The sequence below is a fragment of the Filobasidium floriforme genome, assembly GCF_021052385.1.
Source record: "Filobasidium floriforme strain CBS 6241 chromosome Unknown HD553scaffold_2, whole genome shotgun sequence".
NCBI lineage: Eukaryota > Fungi > Basidiomycota > Tremellomycetes > Filobasidiales > Filobasidiaceae > Filobasidium > Filobasidium floriforme.
Window position 1 is genome coordinate 129,759 of NW_025763623.1, and position 18,260 is coordinate 148,018.

Sequence of the window (18,260 nt, forward strand, 5' to 3'; positions counted from 1 at the left end):
AGGTCCAGACGCCTCGCCCGCTCGTCGTCCTCCCGGGTCATCTGCATTTGTGCGACGACCAAATCCTCCGTGATCGACCCCTTCATCTTCTTGAACGGGTCGATCCCTCGTGTCTCCACTTCTACTTCGTCCGGAGCATACACCGTCTCGGGCCTCTTGAGGCATCCCGTGCTGATGCAGACATCCCCAAACGTCACCGCGTTGGAGTCCCATTGGATATGCGGATTGTGTCTCCGCAGCCAAGGAATACCTAGTACGACCGGGTACCCACTCAAATCGGTGAGGTGGAACTCGGTCAGTTCCAGGTGCACTCCCGTACGTACCAGCGTACGAGCCTTCTGGGTGATCCTTCCTCCCTGGATCTCCCGGCCATCGATCACCGTTACTACCCGCGGCGTCTCGAGGTCCGTTACGTCGAATCCATGTAGCGACGCGAATGTCCGATCCATGAACATCCCGGTCGCTCCCGAATCCAGCAACATGAGTGCTTGGACCGGCACTCCTTCCGGGTAGAACACTCCTACCAGCGTCAGATGGCTATCTGGACCGTTGGGTACTCCGCTTGCACCCAACTGCAAGGGGATCCGGCTACCTCCCTGTGCTCCCCCATTCGGGGTCCTTTGATGATCCGTTATTCTGTAAGGCCCGGGAGCGACCCCCGGCGGGGGTCCCCCTGGACAGGCTGACGGGACGCAGGAATGAGGCAAGGTACGGGTAGACATCTAAATGAAATAACGGATGTAGAGCTATTACAAGGGTACTAGTTCTACATCAACATAACAATACCGAAAAGTACCCCCGACGGGAGTCGCATACGGGAGTCCCCTACGGCGCGTCCGATGCGTCACGTGACCGCTATAACAGGTACCCAAGCCGACCTCACGACTTACTTGCAGGAATCGCCCTGTCCCTTTCTCGGGATGGCTCTCGTCCGGAACCTTCGAGTTACTCCTCATCTCAACGAGGGGGACGCCAAGCACGGCTATGTCAGCATGACCAACATCGGAACACATGACAATTGTCATCTTGTGCTTGGGACAGTGGATCAACAGTACAAGCTGGCTTATGAGCCTGGGTCAATCGTCCTCTTCAGGTCTGCCATCGTGATACACGGGATCACTGACAACGCTGATGATAGGACGGCCCTCATCTTGTTCTTACACAAAGACGCACTCAAATGGCAGCTGCAGGCTTGATGGAGGTAGTAGCTGATTGTAGTAGTAGTACCTGAGCGGAGTGATGGACATGTTTCGGCTCTTACATATACACATCGTGTCCCGAGGAAGACGAGCATCTGCCATGGACCGCTGCAATGCTCATTGCACTGGTATTTTGAGCATTGCATCGGTCTTATCAGCTCTGCATCGGTTCGTCTCCGTCCGCATCAGCGCAATGACTCTGGAATGTCGAGTCGATCACGTCAACCGAGACGATCACGTCAACCAAGACGATCGTCAGCTGACGTCAGCAGCACGCTCGAAGAACAAAGACGCGCGAACAAAGAAGCGAGAAGCATGAAGCGAGAAGCAAGAAGCAGCATCTTATATCTTATAGATCTTATAGAACGCTGGCAAGTGATATAACACGTCAACGTCACTGTTAGAGATCGACTGCCTCGACGGAGGCTATCAAAGAGAACGGTTCGAGTACGTTCTACGGACGCGACCGACAGACGTGATCGACAGACGTGATCCACGGGGCTGACCGCCGGGTGGCTGGTCGCGTCGCTCCGACAACAACATACCGGAGTATATAGACGGTGAACTTCGATGGAGACCTATCCATACCACTGTATTAGATAGTTCTCCATCCGTTATACAATCCGTAGGCTTAGAACCTAGTACAAGTCCCGCGTAGAGGAGCGACTAAGGGCATAGCAGGGCTCACCCTTAACAGTCACGCCTCAATGACCTTTAGGTGAACGTCATCTGGATAGCTCTCCATCATCTCAGCTGTGTCGTCACGAAGGATTAGTATGCATCCTCCGGCAGCACCGAGAAGCGTTGAAGCGTTGTGGCTGCGATGCTTGGAGATGGGTTGGGACGACAACTTTACGATCAGGCAGTCAAACGATCGTCACATTATTCGCTGTTTGGAACAAGGCTCTTGCCTACAATGGGAAGGGTGGGAGCTCAGGCCGGAACTTGCGCCTGACTTCAGGCTCATGATGTCCGGGTGGGGGGACCACTGCAAAAACGACGTGGACCATCAATTGGCTAGGAATGAACGCATGCGTGCTCGGAGCAGCATCATCACGGAGATAGCTGGCTTCACCCGTATGGATGACGTTTCAGGTCTTTGGGAAAGGAAAGTCGTACTGGCTCCAAGGGCAGAAGTCCAGGAGATCGTGGAGGAACCAAAGCCCAAACCGCCCGAAGACGACCCGACAGATGTTACGGACCGACCCAACTCGGCCTCCACACAAACGTACATACTACAACGTACAACCTACAACATACCATCTACAACGCACCACCTACAACGTACCACCTACAACGTACCACCTACACCGTACCAATCACAACGTACAGCCCACAACGTACCGGGCACATTGTCCCAAGTACAATGTACTCCTCTCCACCTCCCGCCTACCAACGCCACTACCTGGCTACACTGTACCCAACACAATGGGTCACTCACATTGTCCCGACACAATGTACAGCACACATTGTGCTGTCCCTTCCCTTCCTACCCTTCAGTCCACAACGGACACCACACAATGTGAACTCACAATGTAATTACACATTGTGATACTAGGTCTACGTTCTCTATCTCAACTAGTATATATAGCTGGCCAGTTCAGCCTGTTTGTACTACTCCCCTTTCATGTTCTCTCTTCTTTCCCAAGAAGAATTATCATATGTTACATCCCTAACACCTTCGCCACCCAACCACCTCTCACTACTCAACACTGGAGCTCTCGTCAAGCCCTTCACGGTATTATAGGCGTCACGTGACGCGCGATCTACGATGCGCGTCGCCTCGGGGTCTCGTTCGGAGACCCTCTCGGAGACCTATTAGGAGATGTTCTCGTTGACGTCTAACTAGTACCTTGTAGTAGTTAGACATCCGTTATTACATTGCTATGCCTACCGTTACCTTTCCCCAGTCCCGCGACCTTATTACCTCAAGACCCGGCAGGTCGGCTGCCAGGCCTTATACACGGTCAGCAAGCAGATTGCGCACCAAGCACTTCCCGTTGAGTATCTCTGCCTTAGCTCAATTACCACTGACGCTTTCCACCTAGGCTAGCCTTTTGCTACCACTAGGCCCGACCGTAACAACAGACCCGTCCATCAAGGAGGTTCCCTTCGAGGAGACTCCCTCCGACGCGACTCACTCCCAGACGGCTCGTGTCTATGAGTCTTCTGCTCCTGTGCAGGATATGAAGAGGGAAACAGTCGGGGAAGCGGAGGAGGAGTCGGGGTCCGATGACGACGATGATCCTGAAGAGGAGGATACAGACAACGACAACGACTCCAAGATAGACCTGGATCGTCCCAACGACTTGGACTCGGACATGGATCCTCAAGACCTCAAAGATGCCCAACTGGACGAAAACGAGGACTTCCGTTTGGTTTGAAGCAGGATCAAGAGGCAGTTAAGAGGGGACAGGAAGGCCAAAGAGGTCAAGATATATACTCGGGGCGACACTATCCGCACGCAGGGCGACACCATCAAGCCTAATTATCTGCACGTCTTCCAATCAGAGGCCGAGGTTAACGCTACTTCGATCAAGGGTGGTTGGCGGGCTGCAGACTTCAAGTTGCAGCCTCTCTGGTGGCAATGCGTGAGAATCGCATGCATGCTCAGGGTAGAGATGGCCGAGAAGGAAACTTCACAATTTGCTGCAAGCCGCCCTATCTTGGCAGATGCCACCGGCTTGGGTAAAACTTACCAGACCATTGCCATGATCTTATGCCAAGATCAACATCACCTGGACGGGTACACCTTGATTATCATACCCAAAGCTATTCGTCGGCAGTGAAGGCGGGATGTGGCTATAACTCCGATGGCCTCGAAGCCGCCATCAAGGCAGGTATAAAGAGATTCATTGTGAGCCATACAGAGATCGGGCAATGGGGCACTGCGGGTTGCATGTTGGACGACGAGATCCAGCGGCTTATGTGCCAGTGCCGCCCCGATCTTCATTCGCTCTTGATAGTGTGGAGACGCGTTTGCTATGACTGCCTGATAACCCTTATACTGTATGTTCGATGTCAATAATCGTTCAAGAGTACACACCCCTTCAATAAGTATAAAGACACGGCTTCTAGTCTAGGCTCCTTGAGCTACCCCGTCTCGGTCCGCCTCCCACGTCGCATACTTGAACGACGCTTTCGATAAGGACGGCTCGTGATGCGCCCCGAACGCGTACAAGCCGAAATGAGTCCCGGTCATGATCGAGTCTATCATCCGTTGACGGACCATGACGGCGGCAGAGATGGAACCCGCTGTGGTCCAGGAGGTCGGATTTGAAGATGAGTCGCCGGTGATTTCGGAAAAGAACAAGGTGTAGGATGTGGGAGTCGCTTGGATACGAAGCTTGACGGGGCCGACATGCGATGAAGGGAAAATCGTCTCCTAAAGCATCCGCAAGGAATATCAGTACGGATGACTCGATCGTCTACCGCACTCACTACACTAGCGTCTTCACTCACCTGGATCTTGTCGTCCTCGAGCGTAGGAAACTTGAACACCACCTCCCTACCTCCCTCGATCCCCCTCACGCCAACGCTCGAGAACGCCCACTTGCTCCACCAGACTACCGTACCTGCCTCCTCGCCCGGTCGGCCAGGAGTAAAGTCAACGACCGTCTCCCAAGTGCCGACGAAAGCGTCTTGTCGGCGAAGTAACATCGAGGGGGACTCGTCATCTGTGATAGAGTAGGGGGATGGGTAGATGGTCAGGCCGGATGAAGCGGAGAGCGAGTGGAACGGCTTGATCGGGGTCCGGACGGTGTACCAGCCCAGGGGCAAGGTGTCTGTCAAGGCCGACAGAAAGCGAGGAGCCGTAAGAATTTGGTTCTTGATGAGCGGATCTGATTCGAGACCTGCTACTGACCTGTATTGAAGTCCTCTCGCCACGAGATCCTGCTCGACAACCTCGACAAGCCCAACCCCTCTGGGGCTTCTCCGGTCAACCCAATCTTCTTCCGGCCGTTCAAAATCGGCCATCCTTCCTCCCATTCCACAGGGCAGAGGAACGTCTCCCTTCCCAAGACGCTCCATAGCTTATCACCCGTCTCAGGATGTCTTTGGTTCCGGAACCCGAGCATGACGGCCCACCATGCACCTCCGTGACCCTGGACGAAATCGACGTGCCCGGTCTGTTGCACGAACTCGTCTTCTCCGTTGAAGACCATCGGATTGACCGTACCTTCCGGACCTGTCTCCCATGGCCCCTCGGGGCCCGACTTTGATCGGAAAACCCATTGCTGGTGTATCGTCTCGGTCCCGCCCTCAGCCGTGATGAGGTAGTAATAGTCATCTTTACGGAAGATATGAGAACCTTCGGCGATCCCTACCCCGATGGGCGATTGGCGTAGGAGTTTAGGGAGGGTCAAAAGGCGACCAGACTCGAGGTCGACCTCGGATATCCAGGGGGCCGTGTCGAAGCCGTATCGGGGGAGGTCGGGTTGATAGAGTCGAGCGGTGGTTGAGAGGTAGACCTTGTCTGTGGTGTCGTCAAAGAAGAGCTGTGAGACGAGACGGAGCACGTGGTGAGATGAACATTAAAGCGAGTGAATTATGTATCGTTGAAATGGCTAGTCAAGGTGTTCCCACTCACGTCCTGGTCGATTCCTAGCATGTCAAAGAAGATCGGTTCGCTCCAGGATGCGTCGTCCATGATGTTGTCGGTCTGCGCGATCGAACACGATTAGGATCAGACAACGATGACCGCGAGTTTCAGAACGTGCGAGCATACTTACCCAGACGTAGAATCCGCGAGGCGTGACAAAGGGCTGATGTGACAAAGACAGGACAATCAGCCACCCGCGAGCGGCCAACGCGGTGACGAGCCAACTCACATCTGTAGTCCCGAATCGGATGCGATGAGCACAACAAGTGGTCATGTAAAACCTCCCCTTGTGATGACGCAAAGTCGGCGCGAAGATCCCCCCGCCGCCTTCGGTCGTTCGCATCTGAAGTTGCGAGGGCCGATTGAGCGCATGGCCGATGAGTTTCCAGTCGACCAAGTCCGTCGAGCGGTAAATGGGGACCCCAGGGAAGTATTGGAAGGTCGAGGTCGCGAGGTAGTAGACGCCGTCGACAAAGACGATTGACGGGTCGGGGTTGAAACCGCTGAGGATGGGATTACGGAAGGACATGTTCGGGAGATTTCACCAAGACGATACGAAGAGCTGGAAGGAGAGGTTGAACGGTGTTTTCGAGGTCGAAGGGGATGCTTCGAGACGGCGACCGAGGGTGAATGACAAGTACTTAGTAAGTGATCGATCTATATTTCAACAAGAGTGATCCGTCCCCAAAAGTGAAATCCATGTGACCATCTCGGTGTTGATCGCCGTTCTCCGTCTCCTTAGCGCGCGCCACACGTTGCCCCGCTCCGTCCACGCTCCCTCCCGTCCACCTTCCACCTCCATCTCTCCTTCCCCGCAATTGCTGTGCTTTGGTGGTCGGAGTTCTGATCTCCATCGTCGTCTTTCAGTAACGAGTACAAATACAGTTCGAGGGGGTCGTAGCGAGCGCTGTTCGATGACGAAGCTCGTGCTGTATACTTCCAGTACCAACTACCCGCATCCCGATCACACCTTCCCGCCCAGCCATGTCTTCCAACAACTCTCTCCGTCTGCCATCTTACACCGACCCTTTCCCCAAACACCGACCGTACGTCCTCGAAGCGGAACAAGGAGAGACTCTGGCTGTCGTCGGCGGCGGAACGGTCCGGTACTTGGCGACTCGAGAAGAGACCAGTAACGCTTTCGGGCTGGTACAGTCGAGAGGAGGACCAGACGAGCGAGTCTTGCCTCAGTGAGTCGATCGCAAGCGGAACGGTTCAGGCGCGCGCGCGGGTTGATCAATGGCATTCTTTCACGTCGTCCTTTCTCTGTAGCTTTCACAACGGCGCGCACGATACCTGGCTCGTCCTCAAAGGAGCCGTGAGGCTCTGGGCGGGGGATCAGAGTCGGATCTTGCTGCCCGGTGACTTCGCCTATGTGCCTCCTGTGAGTTTCGAAAAGCTGGTCGTCGAAGGATAGCGTTGTCCTCAACCTTTTTGTTTTTTATGTGATAGAAAATCACACATTCATACCAAGTCGTCGGCGCCGACACCGAGTTTCTGGGTGTGATTTCCCCTGGAGCATGGGTCGAGTGAGTCATGATCTCGAACTATCGTCTGCTGCTGGAACCTCGACTGATGATGCTTTCTTGCCGCCATCGTCGGGCAGGTTCTTCAAGCTCCTAGGAGAACCTTGCGATGAGACCCCGACGTACAAAGGGTTGAACGAGAAGACGTTGGACAAAAAGTGGCTCATCGAGCAGATCAAGATGGGGCATGACATCGTCCCCCAATTCCAGTACAATTGGCCCGAGGTCAATGAGGGTGCCGAGTGAGTCCCGATGTACCGGACGCGATGCTTTGCGTAGCGAGGATTCCCAAAGCTGATCTAGTACTTCTAATTACATGTTTTTGTTCTCATCATAGCAATGTCCTCCCCGATGGCATGGCCCCTTACTTCCTTCGATCGGACACGGGTCCCAAGTACCTCTTGAACGGACAGTCGAACACGCCTCTCTGCCGGAATGTCAACTCGGATGGCAACTTTAGCATCAGCGTCATCGCCGGTAACGGACCCAAGTCCAAGTATCCCTCCTTCACTCGCTCCAAGGAGGCGTTCCAGTCCGGACCGTTCGTCGAGGGCAAGATGATCAGGTTCGGTAGCACGCACACGTTGTTCCGGGTCATCGAAGGGTTCTTTGACTTCGAGGTGCGAGAGGCGGACGGGAACGTCCACAAGGAGACGATCAGCGCCAACGAGTCGATCATGGTCAGCGCGGGCAACGCTTTCAGGTACAGCGTCTCTTCGGCCTATGGGAGGATGTACTCGTTTGCCGGCAAGGGGAGCGGGTTGGAAGAGGTCTTTGTCAAGCTGGGACGGGTCGCCAAGAGGAATGAGATGGTCGGGGAGACGGATGACGAGGAGGTCTCGGTAGAGGATTTGAATGCCGCTGTCAAGGAGATTGGGGCCGAGTATATTTGAACGTAAGGCATTTGAGACTGCTGTTGTATCGTAAAGAAAGTCAAGAGTCAGGATTCTATTCGATACCAAGGACGAGGTCTGCCCCGCTGCGTTGGTACCAAGAGGCAAAATGAGACTTTTCGCCGATCGATCATGGAGTTGGACATCAATTCGGAAAGTCAGACAGATAGCCAGTAACAGCTATCTTGCTCTGATGTATCGTTCAGAACTAATTCACAAGTCCTAATTCACAGCGTGGCAAACACGGATCGAGTACGACTGGCATGATTTGAATATATGTACCACAATCGCTTGAGATTACAACGACTAACGATGCTCCCGGGCCTACTCGTACATTAGACCTCCCTGATCTTGCGCTCCAACCAATCGAACCCCTGTCGCTGAATCTCATATGTCCTACTCCCCTTTTCCATCTTGCCCGCAAACGTATGTCCTTCACCAGGGACCACGATGAGCTCGCTCTCGATCCCGTTGGCTTGGAGCAAGTCGTATTGCCCCTGGCTGATGGACAGAGGGACCATCTTATCGGCGTCTCCGTGGATGATACAAGTTGGAGGGTGTTTGGGGTGGACATTTTGCATGCTATCGATCAGAGCATACGTAGATGGATCGGTGACGGCCCGAGGATAGATGGTTGGCCAGAGTCGAGCCGTCTTGATCAGGTTCATAGCCCATGTGAAACGGGCGTCAGGTAGAGAGTCAGATTTCTGACCTTCGAGGGAGACCGAGTGTTTGGTCGCAGTAGGCGTCTCGGCGAGGACGCGGTCGATCGTGTCGGCCTGCATTGGGGGAGCGGGGATGAAAGGCAAAGTCTCGGACCATAACGAGTTGCGAGGATCCTTGGAGCCATAAAAGTCGAGGATGGCGAGCGGAGGATTGGGCTGATCTGCGAATGCGAGCGAGTAGGCGATCATGCCCCCTGCGGACGTGCCGATGACGACCATCCTGGAACGATCGACGGTGATGTTGTGCCCGTGTTCGCCAAGCAGTCCGTCGAGATCCCCAGCATGAATCCATTGCCATAGACGGCGACAGTCCGAGATTGGGCCTTCGAGCACGTCTACTTGGGGACATAGGCGGTGGTTCGGGGCAACGACGATCCATCCGCGAGACAAGCAGTCTGTAATCTGGAGGTTCGAGTTCATACGAGAGTTGCCGAGCATATAGGCCCCGCCATGAATGAACATGACTATCGTGTACCATGCCAGTCAGTCACATAGGCTGAGACGATGTCTGGGTCGAGTCCGACTTACTCAGAGGTCGAGAGGTCGACTGCTCAGTCTGCGAGACGTCCGGGACATAGTAGTCGGCCGTAAGCTCAAAGTCGCCATTGCGATAGGTGAATTCAGTAGGGTTGGGCGAAGAGTTGGAGGTCATTTTAGAATGCGCGGGTTCTGTCGAAACGCTCAGGATATGATGTCGAGGTCACTCAGGTCGTTGTGAGCGCAAGTGTAAGCTGAAGATGATGACTATCCAGGTAACTATCGATCGTAGCTTAGAGGTGGGCCTCATCTTAGAGTGACGGCGATGTGGCTGCGAAACGGCGGGCGAGAGTGGACGGATGGGGGACGATGCCGATGCGGCCGCCGGATGCCCCGCTTTCTGAATGTTGGAAGACACCTTGCCGAGACGTCGAGGGTTGCGGTCAGGGATGCTATTTGACATGCCTACACCTCGATTGATAGAATTGATAGTCAATAATACTGTTTTACGTTTTGCTGTTGCGGGGGAAATAGTACTCCTTCTAGCTTCTGGATATGGTAAGAGGTTGACCACGGGGCGAGACGCGTACGAAATGGCCTGAGCCATGAGCCACACATGGCGGTGTTATCGCCCGAAGACCGACCTTCAGCTGCATTGGCGTAGATATAACGGTTCACGTCGCCGACGCTGCATTCGGATGGCTTGCAGCCACCAGGTGGTTTTGAAGTCGTTGGTCGCAGGCTGATTTTGCACTTCTCCGCTGATGGAGCGTCTTGTTGTATTTTGCGAGCCATGATTGATACTTCGGAGCCGCGGCTTCGGTCAGGTACCCCTTAGTCGAGAGTCAGTAACAATGAGGCGTCAACGCCCTAGATCGGTGGCAAACTTTGAGTCGATATGCGCAACAAAAACAACACGTCGAGACTGCACTAACCACACGCTTGCGAGAACTACACACGGGCGACAAATCCGCTGCCACAGGCCTTCCGAGTATTAAAGTAGGACGATGCTGAGGGATTGTCCTCTCTTGCACGCCGAAGCCCCTGTTTTTCCAACCGTCTCCATCAACTGAAACAGACACGCGCGCGCGCGCGACAACAACAACCATGATCTGGACTCGATTCCTTTCGATTACTCTATTCGCTCTGACCACGGCTCGCGCTCAAGACCAGCAATGTCCACCTGGGAACGAACTTCGAGGGGATGAATGTCAACCCTGTTACCCAGGCGGATTCTCTGCGGGCGGATCCGATCCTTGCCAAGTCTGTCCTGGTGGCAGCATCTCGGCAGACTTTGGGGCGTCGTCTTGTACCCAATGCCCGGCGAACACGTATGCCAATTACGATGGGGCATCGTGCAGCGATTGTCCTGAGTATACGACTTCTGATCCGGGGACCGCGGGTCCTCAACAATGCCGGGCCACCAATTGTCCTCCCGGAGCGGTCGGGGTCGGAAGTCAATGCTTTGGCTGTGATGCGGGGACGTACGCTTCGGGAACGTACCCGGGGGTTTGTCTGTTCTGCGAGCCTGGTCAGCAGGCCAACGAGTGAGTTCGAGTCTTGCTCAATAGCTCTCCACATCACCCTCATCGCAGTCCCTGACGTTCTCTCCCCGTTCGCAGGGCGAGAACCGGATGCGAAACGTGTCAAGCGGGAACATACTCTGAGATTGGCGCCTTTTGCGTCGCTTGTGAAGCTGGTTACACCAGCGAAGACGGCGCGAGTGAATGCATGCTCGCCCCATCTGGATCGTTTAGTCGTCGGGATCAGACGTTGATGAGGGTCGGCGCCTGTACCCGTTCTCAAACGGCGTGCATGGTCGGACAGGAGAAATGGGAGTGGTAAGCTGCGGGTGGAAACAGGCTGTCCGAAGAAAAAGTCACGTTGAGGCTGATGCGATGCTTCATTGTTGCCCGGCAGCATCGACACTCTGACCGACCTGCAGTCCTGTGGAGGATGCTGGACAGACGGTTCGGGCGTCGACTGTACCCTGCTCGATCACCCCGATATGAGCGACGGTATGCAGATCGCCTGTGTCGATGGACGATGTCAAGGTGGGTAGCCCCAAGAGTTTCACCATGATGCGATGCTGAGAGCTGACACTGCCTTCGAGTGAATAGTACAGAAGAGCTGATCTTGACGACATAGCCTTAATGAGAGAGAACCGTAATATCGCGCCATGAACAATTTCATAGATGAATTCCTGTTGACAGAGTATAGTCGTCCTGTGTACAAACGTTTGCGACCTTCCGATTCGATTCCCCTATGCTATCATCGCTCGACGATCGGCATTCCTTGCGCACGTCGCAGAGCTTCTCCTTTCCAGATCAAACCTCCACACAAAAGCAGCCCGATGCATGTCGCCAAAACACCCTGAATGGCGTATTCCACCGTGAACGTGGATTCCAGACCCCATTCCTAGATGTCATACAAGATCGGCTTTCATTCGAATGGAACGTCAATTCGTGGCACAGACTCACCCATACAAAGAAAGGGATGGCAAATCCCCAGATGCATTTCCAAAAAATAAAGCTCGCCTGCGTGTCCATAGGTCGGGTGATGTAGGACTCGAGAACGTACTGCGCGCAAGGTATCGGAACATTCGTCAGACCGGATTCCTTACGGGAGACTGTCGAAAAGAGAGACCGAGACTTGCCGTTTGCAAGATACCCGTCGAGGCCGACAAACAAAAGTAGAACAAGGCGCCTCCGATCAGGGGAGCTAGCAAAGACCGATATTGGGCGTTTGTCAGCCCACATCGACCCTGACGTTTCGATAGCGACTCGGTACACTCGACGACTCACCGATCCACGCCAACCGTTTCTCGAACGTGATCCCGACGATGAACAGGCCGACGAACATGAACGGCAAGATGGGTAACAAGGCCCAGAGACGGTATTCCGGTTTACGGATCCCACCGTTGCGTTTCGTCACTCGGGTCACGACGACGTCTCCGACCAGCCCGCCGGACTATCGAAGTCATGGAGGAAATGTCAACAACGGCGCGAAGCGATGAAGGCATGTGCGGCTAAGCGGGAGGGTTGGGAGGGAAGACCCGACTCACCCATTTCCCCAAGACCGCTCCCAAGCCGAAAGCGAGGTACGTGCAACCCGTAGGGATCGGCTTGAAATCGTACGGAGGAGCTTCGAACAACCTGGGGCCGATGATGGTGATCCCGACCGACCAGCCAAACAGCGATCCGTAATAGATCGAGGGAAGGGTGATCGCGAGGAACCGGGACTGCGAATAAGGAGAGAAACAGGTGTGACGGGCGGATTAGCAAGGCCGACCGGGGTATACGTGCTAGGCTTTGAAGAGTGGTGATCGACTTGCCATGGCGATAGGACGGGTGAAGAGGGTGGCAAAGTCTTTAGGACGACGCCATGGGTACCAAGCGGGGCCGACCCTGCCTTGTCGGACCACCACCACCCCATCGCGGTCATCACCCGTGCCAGCATCGGTGCGATCCTCGTTCCACAAGGTCTCCGGGACGAGCAACAGGAACATCAAAAGTTGCAGCCCGCCCAAGCCTAGGACGATCCAGTAGATGTTTTGCCAGGAATGCTTGTTCACTACGAGCGAACCGATCAGCGGGGACAGGGCCGGGGCGATGATCACAGCGACTCCGAAGGCGGAGAGCTTGTCCCCTCGGACGTGACGTGGGTAGATATCTGCGATGGTGCTGCAAAGATGTCAAAGTAACACGAGGTCAGCTCAAAGCCCTTCTTTGCGATCACAGCCGCAAGGCAAGATCTCAAATATGCTTGACTTGAGTTGACTTGGACTCACGCTGGCGGTACCGTCTGACTGAAAGCGCTACACAGGCCAGCAAAGACCCTAGCCACCGCGAAACTGACGTAGCTCTTCGACTCTGCACACCAGACGATGCAGGGGAGGTAGAGGAGGCTTCCGATGAGGTAGGTATATCTTCGGCCTATGGTTTGAGAGAGGGGGTTCCAGAGGACTGGGCCGACGGCGATCCCGAGGAGACTGCGGGTTCGTACGATTTGGTAGATGGCGTTGAAGACGATGATGATGGGTCGTATAGGTCAGCTTTGTAAGTGATCGTGTTGCGTTGAGCATCGGGGACTTGCCCGTATCCGATCGTATTGGCGATATCGCCCACCGGACGATCAAAGTAAGCCGCCATCGGTCCAAACGCCGTCAAATGCGCCGACGCTCCATAGTTGGCGAGGAAACCGGAAAAGCAGAGAGTGACGAGGATCCCAAACTTGCGCCACGACGAGAGGTTGTGTGGGTGGTTCGGAGGATAGTGTTCAGCTAAATTCCATCGAGGTTGATCCTGGTCATGGGCTGGCGGAGCGATGACCTCGAACGTCTGTTCGTCCCGTTTCTTCAGGTTGGACGACTCTGTCTCCGACGTCATCGGATCGAGGTGTTGCGACATTGTGGTCGAGGTTGTTCACGATCAGGTCCTGGGTTGACGAGGGCAGACATTACCGAGTGGGGAAACGGGTTTCTGGGCACGAGTTCGAGATATATCAAGGTCTGCTTTTCGGTCGATAGGGCGTTTCATACGGCGACCGAGGTTTTGCGGGGTCGTTCCCGGACGAGAGTGAAGGAGCTGGAGGTCTTTGGATATCCAGGGGAGTGTGGAGGTGGGGCACAGAGGAAGAGGAGGTCGACGTCGATATCAGGGCCCGATCGTCAGTTCTAGCTAGCTAAAAGATAGATGGTTGCGGAAGCGAATTTGCAATGGTATAGCCCATCGGACCAGCCATCTCATAAAATCTGCCGGAATTCACCGAAATCCCCGACAATCTGGGGTGATCTCGAGTTCTATCCTGCTACTATGCCGTAAAACTATCTGCAACAATCTGTGCTAGCAAACATTCTAGCCCCTATCGAGCCGCTTTTTTGACGCACGTGGCGGAGAGCGGTCGACGGTCGACTGCAGACTGCCGAATTCTGCAGAATTCGGCACCGACCTGATCAACTCCAGATACTATGTTGTACTACTGAGATGATCGCTATGCCGAATTTGAATCGTTGAGCGGATCATCAACCATGTCTGAATACCATCACCATCACCATCCCCATCAGCAGCAGCAGCAGCCGCAACAGCAACAGCAACAGCAACATCATGTGCAACGGGATTGGAGTCAGCACGAGAGGGAGTACTACGCCTCTCTGTCTGATTTTAGGACGTTTCAGCAACCTCTCCCTCATCCGAATCATCACCACGGCCAGTACCCGTACCCTTCGCCAATCGGCGAAGGTCCTCGAGGTTACCTCGCAGGCCCTGCAGGCACCTTGGTGGCTCCAAGCACCCAAGGACACCCGCAGACTGCCGAATTCGGCGGAACTCGGGACATGAGTCCATTGGACTCTCCCGTCTTGACTTCGATCAACGCTTTACCTAGCCTGCCCGCCGCCCCTGCTATCCTTCCGGCCCAGGCTGCAACTCCTACCTCTGCTCCTGGCAACCCTCCTGCCAACCAGAACGTTCGCTGGTATGAGTGGATGGAGGATCTCCTTGCCGACCTCCTTGTTGCGGAGGTGAAGGTCACACGCAACAAGGTCACCATGGGCATGCCCGTATTCTCCAAGATTGCCAACCTGATCAATGAAGCGATGGACGCTCGAACCGACCCCACGCCCAATGGGAGATTGGATGGTATCAAGGTTAAGAACAAGACAGGAATCTTGACGGCAGAATTCTACAAGCCTCTCGAGCGGATGAGGAAGAGGTCGGGCTGGGGTTGGGATCACCAGCTGCATCGTCCCCTTGTTGATGACGAGGCGTTCGAAGACTACGTCAAGCACTGGGTGAGCTGAAGATCGCAGCCGAATTCTGCAGAATTCGGCAACACAAGCTGATCCCATTCAAACATCGTCACACAGGTCGGGACCCCAACCGTGTCTCAAATCAGACGTCTGCGAGACAATGGATGGCGGCTCTACCCCAAGTGGAAGATCATCCGTGAAGGTCATGGAGCTACGGGTGATTTTGCCTTCCGGGGTGGAGCTCCGATCCCTTCCCAACCCGAACCTCCTGCCGGAGAGGCGGAAGAATCGGCCAGCGAAGGTGAAGCGAACAGTCAGCCGCAGGGTACTCCCCAACGTCCCCACAGCAGCAGGAGCCGGGGCAGGGGTGGATCGTCTTCCGCTGGATCAATTGCTTCGATGAGCAATCGCCGACGCGATGAGGATCAGCCCGACTTTGCTTCCCTTGGCAAGACGTTTGTTGAACAGCTGGCATCAGTCACTCAGCAAGCAACTTCGCAGATCTTGACTCGTGGTTCCGCTTTGCTCAAGGAGGATATCGCAGCCATGGAAATCAGCGTGGTCGACGCTCGGAAACTTCGCCTCCGTCTCGCCAAAGACCGTACGCTGGCCGAGTCTTATGCCCATCAATCCGAAGAAGACCGCCGGGAGTTGCTACAAGCAGTCTTGGAAGATCTACAGGGCTGAGTTTTTGTGTTTGTAATTATCCACCGTGCTCCCGAATTCTGCCGAATTCGGTGTATCAATGAAACGTCTGTCAAATGAGAGCTAGGAGCTAGACACTTGCGAATGTGCTCACCTACGAATTCTGCCCAATTCGGCAGCCCTCTTGCACTCATTCCGGTTGGGTGGCAGGAATGACCTCCCATCGAGCGAAGTTGTCATCCGCAATCTTTTCTCGCAGTGCAACCATAGGATCACTGCGAGCATCTGGATCGTTCCTTTCCCTCCGGGCAACGGGTTCGTCTGGATCCAACCCTACCCCAGAGAGAAGATCCTGATCGTCTGGTACTGGCTCGCAGTCGTCTTTGTTGTCAGACATGAAGTTCTGCAGTGCGCAAAGTGCATAGATGACTTGCACTTGCTTAGCCGGGGCATAGTACGTTCCGGCTCGCAATGCCTTGAACCTCGCTTTCATGATACCCCAAACCTGTTCAATGGGCATGCGGAGACTGGAATGTTGGTGATTGTACACCTCCTCCCTAGTCGCTGGCTGTCGTCTGGATCGCTTCCATGCGGCAAGGTGGTATGCTGTCCCATTGTAGGGCGTGAGTACCTGGCATCGAAGAGTGAATCCTGCATCTCCGAGTAGATAATACCCTTGCGGAATTGGAATGTCTTCGTGGCGAAGACAATCGTACCAGATGCTGATATCCGGCTCAGGACCTTCCCAGCCAGCGTTCACGTAACAAAGCCGACGATCTAAATCGCATATACCGAGGACGTTCCATGAGAGACCACCTTTGCGATCTCGGAAATTACCCTCTCTATGGCTTGGAGGATGCGCAGTGATGAGGGTGCCATCGATAGCGCCGCAAGCCTGTTGAAATGCCCCGAGCTTCCTGCTCCGGGCGAATTTACGATGAGGCAATTGGTTTGGACGAGGAAAGCGCACCATCTCGCTGTAGAATGGGTCGGTGGCGAGGGCAGTCACCGTGACATCAACAGCTCTATTAATGAAATGATCAGCCGAATTCGGCCGAATTCGGCGACGACCCTCATCTCGGCTCACCTGAAAGATTGAGAACACATGATGCACATTCAGCCGAACTCGACCGAATTCGTACAAATTTACTCACTCACCTGGACACCGCTGCCAAGCTTCTGTTGAACTCTAAGCCTGTCTGCCGGTGACCTGTGCCATGCCTCAATGCATGCAGAGCGATGGCCAACGTTTCTTGCGAGCTCACGCGTTGTGTCGCCAACGACCTCCCAGCTGTTCCAAGTTTGCTCGCGAGCAGTCGCATGGCAGAAGGACTCATGCCAAACGCATTCATGCATCGTGCTCGGTTATTAAGAGCCTCCATCAATCTCATTTGTCCAGAGAACCTGGATGTGGAGTAGGCCAGCCGTGTTCGTGAAGGGTTTTGTTTCTGGTTTCGTTGCTGTCGATTGCACAGCAACACGAGGCTGATAAATTGGACAACAAAGTCCCTATCTCTACTCGAGTTATCTGACATGTTGCAGGGTGACCTTGTGCCGAAGTCTGCACAATTCGGCTGAGCACAACAACGCATGTATCGACGACAACAACGATATGCCTGTCGTCAAATCGCAGATGGAAATCGAGATGACGTCAAGGACCTATTTGCCTCCGTATTTGCACCCGACGCGCGTTTGAGCGACCGTTTCATCCCTTGATCGTCGCTGCTTGACGACGCTGTTGCCATCAATATCACCAAAGGACCTCTTCAGTTCCAACGCAGAAAACGCAGAGACTTCGAGAAGAGGGTCCTTTGGATTGTTCCTGTTCATCAAACAACAACAACAGCCACGTCGACGCGTATGACTCCATCAAAACAAAGAAAAAAACACGTCGCGTCTGCTCAGCCAGTGAGGAAGGTATATACACACGATCAATTCACATCCCCCCTTCCCCCCCCCTCATCGTCCTTTTCTCTTTTCCTCTCTTCACTCTCAACTCTATCTCTCCGACTCTATCTCTCTTCCCAACTTTACTTAATCCTCGTCTTGATAACAACATGGCCCCTGAACGTCCCGCCAAATCCTCCTCCTCTAAACGCACCAACCCCGCCAACCCCGCCAATCGTACTTCTCGGAACGCCCTTGGGCGATTCGTGTCTCGTCCCGGAGCTGGAGCTCCCGCTGGCGCTCAGGAGGAGTGGGATAGGATGCAGAGGGGGGAAGGGGGTCGTCAGTCGACTCTTCCGAACCTGAGAGTGAGTACGATACGATCATGATCCTTCTTCCTTTCACCGTCGGTTGTTCCCCTCCTGTCTTTCGTTCTTTGCCGAGTAAACGACTGACTCTCCCGAATTTTGCCGAATTCGGTAGTTTGCTCAGACCCAAGAGGAAGAAGAACGGGACGTCCAGAAGGCCATCGGCAAGTCTCTCAAGACGGCCAAGT

At 54.4% G+C, this 18,260-nt stretch overlaps 7 protein-coding genes across 7 annotated transcripts; 4 read left to right on the forward strand and 3 right to left on the reverse strand.

Annotated features, from left to right (window-relative positions):
- Positions 1-920: 920 nt before the first annotated feature.
- HD553DRAFT_338735 (uncharacterized protein) lies at positions 921-1,196 on the forward strand (the record flags this gene model as incomplete). The annotated part of the gene is made up of 2 exons (XM_046182369.1): positions 921-1,075; positions 1,139-1,196. The coding sequence occupies 2 exons, from the start codon at positions 921-923 to the stop codon at positions 1,194-1,196; spliced, it is 213 nt and encodes a 70-aa protein (XP_046039458.1).
- Positions 1,197-4,198: 3,002 nt separating this feature from the next.
- HD553DRAFT_303940 (glycosyl hydrolase) lies at positions 4,199-6,614 on the reverse strand. The gene is made up of 7 exons (XM_046178947.1): positions 6,545-6,614; positions 6,032-6,446; positions 5,933-5,965; positions 5,791-5,862; positions 5,076-5,698; positions 4,662-5,013; positions 4,199-4,584 (listed from the first exon to the last, which is right to left on the reverse strand). Exons 2-7 carry the CDS (start codon positions 6,329-6,331, stop codon positions 4,279-4,281), a joined length of 1,686 nt encoding a protein of 561 aa, XP_046039459.1. The 5' UTR covers positions 6,332-6,446; positions 6,545-6,614; the 3' UTR covers positions 4,199-4,278.
- An 86-nt stretch (positions 6,615-6,700) lies between these two features.
- On the forward strand, positions 6,701-8,292 carry HD553DRAFT_303944 (RmlC-like cupin domain-containing protein). The gene is made up of 5 exons (XM_046178948.1): positions 6,701-6,992; positions 7,075-7,186; positions 7,255-7,331; positions 7,409-7,570; positions 7,666-8,292. Exons 1-5 carry the CDS (start codon positions 6,787-6,789, stop codon positions 8,219-8,221), a joined length of 1,113 nt encoding a protein of 370 aa, XP_046039460.1. The 5' UTR covers positions 6,701-6,786; the 3' UTR covers positions 8,222-8,292.
- A 184-nt stretch (positions 8,293-8,476) lies between these two features.
- Positions 8,477-9,857, reverse strand: HD553DRAFT_279800 (Alpha/Beta hydrolase protein). The gene is made up of 2 exons (XM_046178094.1): positions 9,475-9,857; positions 8,477-9,410 (listed from the first exon to the last, which is right to left on the reverse strand). The coding sequence occupies exons 1-2, from the start codon at positions 9,596-9,598 to the stop codon at positions 8,557-8,559; spliced, it is 978 nt and encodes a 325-aa protein (XP_046039461.1). The 5' UTR covers positions 9,599-9,857; the 3' UTR covers positions 8,477-8,556.
- A 484-nt stretch (positions 9,858-10,341) lies between these two features.
- Positions 10,342-11,745, forward strand: HD553DRAFT_91742 (uncharacterized protein). The gene is made up of 4 exons (XM_046184590.1): positions 10,342-10,970; positions 11,046-11,264; positions 11,344-11,477; positions 11,549-11,745. Exons 1-4 carry the CDS (start codon positions 10,531-10,533, stop codon positions 11,569-11,571), a joined length of 816 nt encoding a protein of 271 aa, XP_046039462.1. The 5' UTR covers positions 10,342-10,530; the 3' UTR covers positions 11,572-11,745.
- On the reverse strand, positions 11,623-14,095 carry HD553DRAFT_303947 (major facilitator superfamily domain-containing protein). Its single transcript, XM_046178949.1, has 8 exons — positions 13,519-14,095; positions 13,214-13,414; positions 12,758-13,106; positions 12,488-12,664; positions 12,228-12,393; positions 12,080-12,144; positions 11,904-12,002; positions 11,623-11,841 (listed from the first exon to the last, which is right to left on the reverse strand). The coding sequence occupies exons 1-8, from the start codon at positions 13,830-13,832 to the stop codon at positions 11,695-11,697; spliced, it is 1,518 nt and encodes a 505-aa protein (XP_046039463.1). The 5' UTR covers positions 13,833-14,095; the 3' UTR covers positions 11,623-11,694.
- Positions 14,096-14,452: 357 nt separating this feature from the next.
- Positions 14,453-15,859, forward strand: HD553DRAFT_338742 (uncharacterized protein; the record flags this gene model as incomplete). The annotated part of the gene is made up of 2 exons (XM_046182370.1): positions 14,453-15,214; positions 15,290-15,859. 2 exons carry the CDS (start codon positions 14,453-14,455, stop codon positions 15,857-15,859), a joined length of 1,332 nt encoding a protein of 443 aa, XP_046039464.1.
- Between the last annotated feature and the right edge of the window lie 2,401 nt (positions 15,860-18,260).

Excerpts from the sequence above, each read along its gene's own strand:
- HD553DRAFT_303940 (XM_046178947.1), bottom strand. The coding sequence starts at position 6,331 with ATGTCCTTCCGTAATCCCATCCTCAGCGGTTTCAACCCCGACCCGTCA. Across the intron at positions 5,966-6,031 it reads TCCGATTCGGGACTACAGAT|CCCTTTGTCACGCCTCGCGG; the intron begins GTGAGTTGGCTC and ends TTGTCACATCAG. Across the intron at positions 5,863-5,932 it reads CTCGCGGATTCTACGTCTGG|ACCGACAACATCATGGACGA; the intron begins GTAAGTATGCTC and ends TCGATCGCGCAG.
- HD553DRAFT_303944 (XM_046178948.1), top strand. The coding sequence starts at position 6,787 with ATGTCTTCCAACAACTCTCTCCGTCTGCCATCTTACACCGACCCTTTC. Across the intron at positions 6,993-7,074 it reads GACGAGCGAGTCTTGCCTCA|CTTTCACAACGGCGCGCACG; the intron begins GTGAGTCGATCG and ends CTTTCTCTGTAG. Across the intron at positions 7,187-7,254 it reads ACTTCGCCTATGTGCCTCCT|AAAATCACACATTCATACCA; the intron begins GTGAGTTTCGAA and ends TTTATGTGATAG.
- HD553DRAFT_279800 (XM_046178094.1), bottom strand. The coding sequence starts at position 9,598 with ATGACCTCCAACTCTTCGCCCAACCCTACTGAATTCACCTATCGCAAT. Across the intron at positions 9,411-9,474 it reads GTCGACCTCTCGACCTCTGA|TCATGTTCATTCATGGCGGG; the intron begins GTAAGTCGGACT and ends GGTACACGATAG.
- HD553DRAFT_91742 (XM_046184590.1), top strand. The coding sequence starts at position 10,531 with ATGATCTGGACTCGATTCCTTTCGATTACTCTATTCGCTCTGACCACG. Across the intron at positions 10,971-11,045 it reads CCTGGTCAGCAGGCCAACGA|GGCGAGAACCGGATGCGAAA; the intron begins GTGAGTTCGAGT and ends CCCCGTTCGCAG. Across the intron at positions 11,265-11,343 it reads GGACAGGAGAAATGGGAGTG|CATCGACACTCTGACCGACC; the intron begins GTAAGCTGCGGG and ends GTTGCCCGGCAG.
- HD553DRAFT_303947 (XM_046178949.1), bottom strand. The coding sequence starts at position 13,832 with ATGTCGCAACACCTCGATCCGATGACGTCGGAGACAGAGTCGTCCAAC. Across the intron at positions 13,415-13,518 it reads GCCAATACGATCGGATACGG|TCTCCTCGGGATCGCCGTCG; the intron begins GCAAGTCCCCGA and ends ACGAACCCGCAG. Across the intron at positions 12,145-12,227 it reads GAAACGGTTGGCGTGGATCG|CTCCCCTGATCGGAGGCGCC; the intron begins GTGAGTCGTCGA and ends GGTCTTTGCTAG.